Raw genomic sequence first — 8,457 nt, forward strand, 5'->3', positions numbered from 1 at the left:
ATTTTTCTTATTAAATATATATATAATTATAACTAGGCTAGTTTATTTTAATTATTTTTAACTGCTAATACTAGCTAAGTAGCTAGGATAATAATAACCTTTTTAATAATATTACTATTAGTATTATTATTATTTAAAGCAGTAGTAATAATAGCTTTTAGTTATTTTTATATTACTTATAATTTTTATATAGCTAGCTGTAATTTAGAATTTATAAATAATTATAAAAGAGTCCTCCTATTTACACTATAACAGATTTCTATTTAAACTGTAGTAGTCTATGCCACCAGCTAGACTAACCCCCTAGGTAGAGTATCCTACACCTAAGCACTAGAATATAGTGTTACACACTGGAAGTTAATACCGTTTAGGAGATATCGTGAGGTAGAGGTCATACAGGATTAACACCAGAGTACCTATCTGCTGCTGCTGCCTCTGCTGCTGCCTCTGCTGCTGCCTCTGCTGCTGCTGCAGCCGCCTCCTTAGTCCTAGGATGATAATATGTGCCGCCGCTAATCTTACGCTGTAATTAGGTGGCCAGCCGCGATAAGGTCGGCTGTGAGGTCGGCTCTAAGGTCAGCTGCAATTATTAAAGAAACTAAAGCCGTGACTTTATGTGGTGTTATTATGTGAAGATAATAAGCCTGCCATTAGCTTACACTATAAGCGGGTATGCAGTAATAGACTTAACAGTGTATGCGCAGGAATTTTACCCTATGCATAAACTACTACAGTTTAAATAGAGATATACTATAGTGCAAATAGGAGGACTCTTATAAAAAAGCCTTACTATTACTATAAGAGTCCTCCTATTTACACTATAGCATATCTCTATTTAAACCATAGTGGTCTATGCATTAGGCAAAATTACTGCGCACACACTGTTAAGTCTATCACTGCACACCTAATTACAGTATAAGCTAATGGCAGGCTTATCTTTATATAACACTACACATAAGGTCACGACTTTAGTACCTTATTTTTAACTATTGCAGCCGACCTTAGAGCCAACCTCAGAGCCGACCTCAGAGCAACCGACCACCTTTTAACAGCGCAAGATTAACGGCAGCGCTTAAAATCGCCATATAACCAAGGAGGTGGCTACAGCAGCAGCAGAGGCAGCAGAGGCAGCAGAGGCAGCAGAGGCAGCAGAGGCAGCAGAGGCAGCAGAGGCAGCAGAGGCAGCAGAGGCAGCAGAGGCAGCAGAGGCAGCAGAGGCAGCAGAGGCAGCAGAGGCAGCAGAGGCAGCAGAGGCAGCAGAGGCAGCAGAGGCAGCAGAGGCAGCAGAGGCAGCAGAGGCAGCAGAGGCAGTAGAGGCAGCAGAGGCAGCAGAGGCAGTAGAGGCAGCAGAGGCAGCAGAGGCAGTAGAGGCAGCAGAGACAGCAGCAGAGGCAGCACTAGCAGATACTCTGGTGTTGATCCTGTGTGACCTCTACCTCACAATATCTCCTTAAACGGTAATGACTTCTAGTGTGTAACACTATATTCTAGTGCTTAGGTGTAGGATATTCTACCTAGGGGGTTAGTCTAGCTGGTGGCATAGACTACTACAGTTTAAATAGAAATCTATTATAGTGTAAATAGGAGGACTCTACTATAATTATATTCTTACTTATATTTTTAAGCCTAGGCTAATAATAAAGGCAAGCTGCTATTACCTTTTATCTTATACTATAATAAGACTTGCTGTATTAAAAGGTTAAGCTAGTGTATTAAAGCTTTTTAATAAAGCTGCTAGTAATAAGGCTGCTAATATAGCTTTATTATTCTCTTTATCTTCCTTTACTTTAAGGGTTACTAGTATAAGTATCTTACTATTATTTAAAAGTTAAGGTTAGCTATAAAGACTTTAAACTATATTAAAATTATATATTTAAAAAAGCAGCTTTTTAAGGTCTTAAAATATAGTTAGTAAAGATTTTATAAAAAATAAGTAGTAATTATACTAATAGCTTAACTAGCTATTATTATAAATAGTAGTTTTTTTTTATAAAAAGCCTTACTATTTTAAAGCTTATTAAAAATAAAGTAGCTGTATAAAAGTCTATACTATTATATAAAGGAATATATATACTTAGGCAGGGAGTCTAGGTTTAGGTTAATATTTAAAGGTATTATAGTTATAGTAAGTTAATACTACTTAACTAAAAGATTAATACTATAATAGCTAATTATTAAAAGGATATCTTTAAGCTAGCTTTATTAAATAAATTACTACTACTACTATATTTATATTCTAGCTATATTATTATAATAGTCTTACTTTTTCTTTTTTATTATAAAAAGGATTATATTATATTCTATTACCCTAGGTAGCTTAATTAAAGCTAGTTACTAGTACCTTTACTAAGTCCTTTATATAGGAAAAAACCTCTTATAAATAAAGGGAAAAACCTATATACTGCATATCTGCTTTAGTAGCAGGCCTAGCCTGCTGCATTTCTATCTATTAGTAGAAGTGCTTAAATAGCATAAAAAATTTCTTAGGTTACCTTTATAAGTAGGCTTAGCCTGCTGTTTTAATATAGGTTAGGGTAGTATAAGGGCTATACAGGTATTTATATATACCTTTAAGGGGGGGGGGGGGTAGGGTCTAGGTCTTAATAGCATTCCTACTAATAGCTAGGTAGTAGTAAATTAAGTTACTAGCTTATAAGGGGGTTTAGGCAGTAGCTAAGGCAGGGGTATAGTAAGTGCTTTTAGTAATTTACCCTAGCTATTTAAGTATTAGGCCTAGGGCTTACTAACTGCTTTTACCTACTAGTCTATATAGCCTTATAAAGTATATCTGCCTTTTATTTCTTCTTACCTTCCTTCTTTTCTTCCTTTCTTTTTTAACCTCCCCCCCCTCCTTTATAAGTTAGCCCTATCTTTTATCCTTACCTTAGCTAGTCCTAGTATAACTGCTAGGCATTAGGCTAGGCTAGCGCTAGTTATTTATTTATTTACTAACTATATATAGTTATCCTACTCCTTAGCTAAACTAACTCTTTATAAGCGCTATCTTCTTAATGCTCTTTTATATTAAGCTTATTCTAGTTTCTTATTACTAATATAGCTCTTATATAAGCTATAAAAAATAAAGGCAAGGGCTAGGCTAACCCCTTAGCCTGCCTTAATACTACTACTGCCCCTGCCTTATACTAAACCTGCACTGCCTAGGCTATTAAGCCAGCCACTCCTTTATCTTTATTAACTCCTATTTCTAATCTCCTTTTTATACTTATACTAGAACTAGCATTTTCCCCTCCCTCTGCTAAAAGCACTTTAAAAAAGAAGGCCACTTAAAAGGGCCCTTTTATAAGCTATCCCTTTAATAAATTAAAGCTAGTAAGTTATTCCCCCTTCTTTAATGCAAGGCTATTACACCCTAGTTTTATATTAATATTACTAATAGCCTTTTAAAACTAGGCTAATTTTATTTTTTATAAGGCTTATAATACTTAAATAAAGAATATACTAGATTTTTTTTATTATTATTAGTTTAATAAGTAATTAAGATAGTACTGCCTTAAAGTTATTTTAGTATTACTAACCTTTAGTAGATATTAAATAAACCTATAAGCCTTATACTATTATAAAGTATAAGTGTATTACTATAAGTATTTATAATATATCTTAAGTAAGGCTAGGCTAACTTTATTTAAGTTAAACCTACTAACTATAGTGCTGCTAAAACTACTACTACTTATACTCTTTAAATTACTAAAAGTAAGGTTTTAGTATATGCCTATCTTATATTTATTTTAAAAAGGTATAGGCTAATAATATATAAAAAGACTAGGTTAATATAAATATACTTATAACTATAATTTATAATAACTAGACTATTTTTAAAAGTAGGCTAGCTAATATTTATCCTTTAACTGCAGATAGTAAGGTATTTATATATATAAAGTAGCCTAATAAGTATATATTTAATTAAATTATAGTAATATATACTTAGGCCTAGACTCTTACTGCTAATAAATAACTATCCTAGGTATTAGCTTAACTTTTAAGTAATACTGCTATAAATAATCTTAAAGTAGGCAAGGTTAAGGCCTTTAAGTAATCTACAGTGCTTAATCCTACCTCTAGCGCTTAATTACTGCTAGGCATGCCTAGCCTTAGCCTAGAGTTAGCTTAAGGCTAGGTATTTACTAGTTTACCTTTAAAGTTATTTTTAATAAAGGGCTTAAAAAAGTAAGTAGCTAAAAAGGCTTAAAAGTAAAATAAAATTATACTAGCCCCTTTATAAAGGAATTTTAATTCTGCAGTTAGTTAAATAATAATTAATTTAATTCTTTAATATTTATTACTTAGTTCTAGCAGTCTTACCTTCTAGTTAAAGGCTTTAAAAAAGCAGCTTAATATTAAGCTATACCTTAGGCTATTTTTTACTTTATTTTATTACTAGTATAGTTACTAAATAAAACTGCTTTAGTTAGCCTAAGCTTAAAAACTATTAAACTATTATAAAGGCAGTTTAAAGGCTATATAATAGTATTTATACCTTATAGTTATAATAAGGCATATATAAAAGGAGGCAGTATTATATTTTATATAGCAGGTATTTTAAAAAGATATAATATTAGGTCTTTAATATAGTGCTATATTAATAAAAAGAGGAGGTAATTTTAAAGATATGTTATTTATAAAGGAACTTATTAAGTCCTATTTTCCTTATTTATAGCTATATAAGGGCAGCGCTTTTATACTTTAGTAAGTTAGTATAGGCCTTAAGTATTTTTTTAAGGCAGAGTTTAATAATTAGCATACTATTACTTAATTTAATAATATAGTAAGGCTGCCTTAAGGCCGCCTTAAATAGGGTTTTCTCCTATCTCTATTACTAGTATTTAATTATTATCTTAAATAGGTAAAGTAGTGCTAGGCATTACTAGTCTTACTACCTTTTATAGTTAAGGCATGGCTTTTTTTAAGGGCTGCAGCGCTTTTAAAGTATACTTACTATAGCGCTGCAGGCTGCTTATACTTTAGCTTTAGTACTAAATATATCTATTTAATAAAGAAAGCTTATTAGCTGCTTATTTATATAAAGGTTTATTAGTAGAACTACTGCTTTTACTTTTAAAGCTTAAACTAAGGTTACTTTATAAGCCTTTATAATTATATAAAGGTATTTATTTTAAAGTTTCCCTAGCTGCTGCACTATACCTTATAGCTAATTTATCTTTTTTATAAGGGTATAAATAATCCTAGCTATATATATAAAGCTACTATATATAGTAATAATATAAAAAAGCCTTATATATTTAATCTAGGCTCTTTATATTAATACTATAAAGATAGTTAAGGTAAATTTTTAATAACCTATTTTTATATAAAGGAACTTAAGGTAGTTTAACTAGATAAGTTTCTTATTAATTTAAATGCCTAAGAACTAGGCAGTTTAATATAATTAGACTATTTTAAGGCTAAGGTAGACTAAAGTAGTATTTATATTTTTAATATATATAAAATATATAAGTTTACTTTTCTTAAATTTAAACTTTACTTTTAACTTATAGGCCTATTTATTATATACTGCTTAGGCAGTCTTAAGCTATTATTAAGTCTTAGCTATAGTTTAATTATAAGCTAGTATATTTATATTATTTATAAAGCCTATAATTATAATACCTAAGACTGCTTTTAGTGCCTTATAAAGCAGAGTAATATAAAGGAAGAAGAGGATAAAAAAGATAAAAAAGCCTTATAGCACTTTAGCCTAAACCCTTAAAGTAGCTAAGATAGCCTTATTAAAGAATAGCTATACTTAGCAGTTATATAAAAAGCTTTAGACTTATTAGACTAAGTAAGGGAAGATAGTAAGCTATTAAAGGGTTTATATAAGTTTATTATAGTATATAGTATTAAAGGCCCCTTATAGGTTTAATTATAATAGTAAGGTAATCTTATATTAATCTTAAATAGTATATATTAGTTTAGTAAAAAGGTATATAGCAGTTTTTATAAATTAAGCTGCTTTATTTTTTATTTAGCTATTAAGGAGGAGCTGCTTTATTTTTACCTTAGCTATAAGCTAGGCAGTAATAATAAATTTTATTATCTTTCTTACTATATTAAAGAGGGAGATAAAGCGCTATATATTAGCTAGTGTTTATTATTTAGCAGTCTTTTTTAATTTCTTAAGTACTATTACTTTAGCAGACTAAAAGCAGCTTAAGTAATATCTAGTTATAAGCTAGGCTATAGCTAGCCTGGCTATTAAGTAAAGGATATACTTACTATAAGCTTTAATAAGCCCTGCAGGTATACTATCCTTATTAAAGGCCTTTTATAAGCCTATCTTCTTAAATGCTTCTTTAACCTTAGCAGAGTTAACTAAGGGGAACTTTATGCCTAGCTTAAGGGTAGCTAATAGAGGGATATATAGGTTAGCTAGGGTAGGAAAGAACTAGGTAGTAAGGATAGTTACTTTAGCTTTATAAAAGCTTGCAGTTTCTAGGTTAGTCTTATTTTATATTATAATAGCAGAAGTAAGGGAGGTTTAAAAAGAAGGCTGCTATATAGCCTAGCCTAGTATTCTAGTTTTTATATCTTTTCTAAGTTATTATAAACTATTAATAAAAGCTGTTTTTAAATACTGCATTTTATACTAGCTATAGCCTAGGTCTAGTTCCTTTCTGCCTTAATTTTATATTTTTATAATTTAGGCATATATTTATTAAAGTAAGCTTATCTAGCCTAGTAGGCCTTATAACTAGCTTATTTTATATCTTTTATTTATTAAAGGGGTTAGCTATATTTATTATTCTTTTATACTAAGGTTAAAAGCTTAATAATATTCTGTAGGTTTTTTATAAGCTAGTTAGTGTATTAATTAATCTATTTTAATATATTAAGCAGTGCGTCTGCTGCCTTAGTGTTAAAGCGGATTTAGGCCTTTACTACTACTATTTTATAATTAAGTTATTTTTAAAGTTAGGCTATAAGGTTAAGGGTCTAAGGGAAGCCCTGCTTTACTTTTACTTAAGTTACTTATAAAATATAGTTAGAGCTAGTTAAATTATAGCTTCTCTTATATATAGCCAGGAGGTTAACGCTAGCCTATATAAGGTTTATTATGCTATCTTAAGCGCTAATAGAGTATTAGATTCTAGTGCTTTTAAAAGTAAGGAGGCTAAGCTACTACTAGGCTGCTAGTAAGGTAAATATATAGCTTTTATAAGTTATATAATTATATTAGTCTTAAAGTAGGTAGTAAAGGTTAAAGTCTCTTAAAAGGATATAATACTGCTATAGCAGTCCTTTTAAAAGCTTAGTAAAGGGGCTAGTTTAAGGGATATTATAAGTAAGTATAAGGGAGTATATAAAGTATACTATAATATTAAGGTTTTAAAAGGTAATACTATACTAGTTATAGTAAGCTTTATATAATTATAACCTAAGGCTATGCTATTTATAAATATAAATTACTACTTAGCTACTGCTATTAACTAAAGTATAATTACTTTAGTTAAGGTATAAGAGGTTATTATAGCTGCTAGTATTATATAAAGTAGCTTAAGGCTCTTAAAAGGTAATTATATTAAAACCTTTTTTATTTATAAAGGCTAAGTAAATAAGCCTTAACACCCTGCCTATATTTTACTAAAGGAACCTTATTATATATAAGTTAAAGATAAGGCAGCTTTATTAAGGCTGCTAGCTAGGCTAAGTAACCTTAATATTAAGGTAAAGAAGTCCTTTTAAGCTTATTTATAATTATTTATAACTATTACTTAAAGAAGGGATAGGTTCTTTTTAAAGCGCTTAATAATAAGCTAGGTAAAAGGTAAGCTAGCTATAGTTAAAGGTAAGGTAAAGGAGAAGGTATTATTTTATTATTATAGTTTTATAAATTGCCTTAGGCGCTATATATAAGCTTCTTAGGCTTAAGTAATATAAGGTTAGACCTTAAAGCAGGATTAAAACTAGGCTAGGTATACTTTAATATAAAAAATATATTTTAATATAATAGCACTATATTCTTTATTTATATATAATACAGCTATATAGCAGCTGCAGTATAAAGCTGCCTTATAAAACTTAGTAATATAGCTAAGTTAAAAGCAGCTATAGTATTAATATAGTTAGATATCTTTTATAAAAGGCTTTATATTAAAGAGTTAGGTATTAAAGACTAGCCTAAGGTTATAAAGCTAGTTAGCTTAATATACTCCTTTAATACTTAAGGTAAGGGTTACTTTTATAGCATTCTTATAGCAGTTTTATTTTACTTTAATATAAATAATTATAATATTATTTTCCTTTTTAAGGGTTTTTTTTAATTTATTATTTTTAAAATTATTTAAGGATATTAAGGGGATCTTTTATACTACTAGTATTTAGGCATATTATAAAAGCCTTACCTTTAGCTTAAATATATCTTAAGTTTAGGTTATATTTTAGCAGTATTTATTAGCTATATTATAAAATATAATAATAATATTATTATTAAAAAGCCAG

The 8,457-nt window shown here is 29.4% G+C and overlaps 1 pseudogene across 1 annotated transcript; it reads right to left on the reverse strand.

Moving 5' to 3' along the window:
- Window positions 1-300: 300 nt before the first annotated feature.
- On the reverse strand, window positions 301-4,516 carry TRIREDRAFT_73103 (annotated as a pseudogene; the record flags this gene model as incomplete). The annotated part of the gene is made up of 18 exons: window positions 4,485-4,516; window positions 4,321-4,337; window positions 4,235-4,240; window positions 3,659-3,705; window positions 3,574-3,596; window positions 3,444-3,459; window positions 2,884-2,903; window positions 2,493-2,529; window positions 2,395-2,442; window positions 2,004-2,025; window positions 1,787-1,814; window positions 1,442-1,467; window positions 1,091-1,409; window positions 883-904; window positions 818-831; window positions 714-725; window positions 417-523; window positions 301-323 (listed from the first exon to the last, which is right to left on the reverse strand). Coding segments are annotated over exons 9-18 (619 nt in total), but the record flags the coding sequence as incomplete, so codon positions are not given.
- Between the last annotated feature and the right edge of the window lie 3,941 nt (window positions 4,517-8,457).

This window comes from Trichoderma reesei (genome assembly GCF_000167675.1).
Source record: "Trichoderma reesei QM6a unplaced genomic scaffold TRIREscaffold_51, whole genome shotgun sequence".
Lineage (NCBI taxonomy): Eukaryota > Fungi > Ascomycota > Sordariomycetes > Hypocreales > Hypocreaceae > Trichoderma > Trichoderma reesei.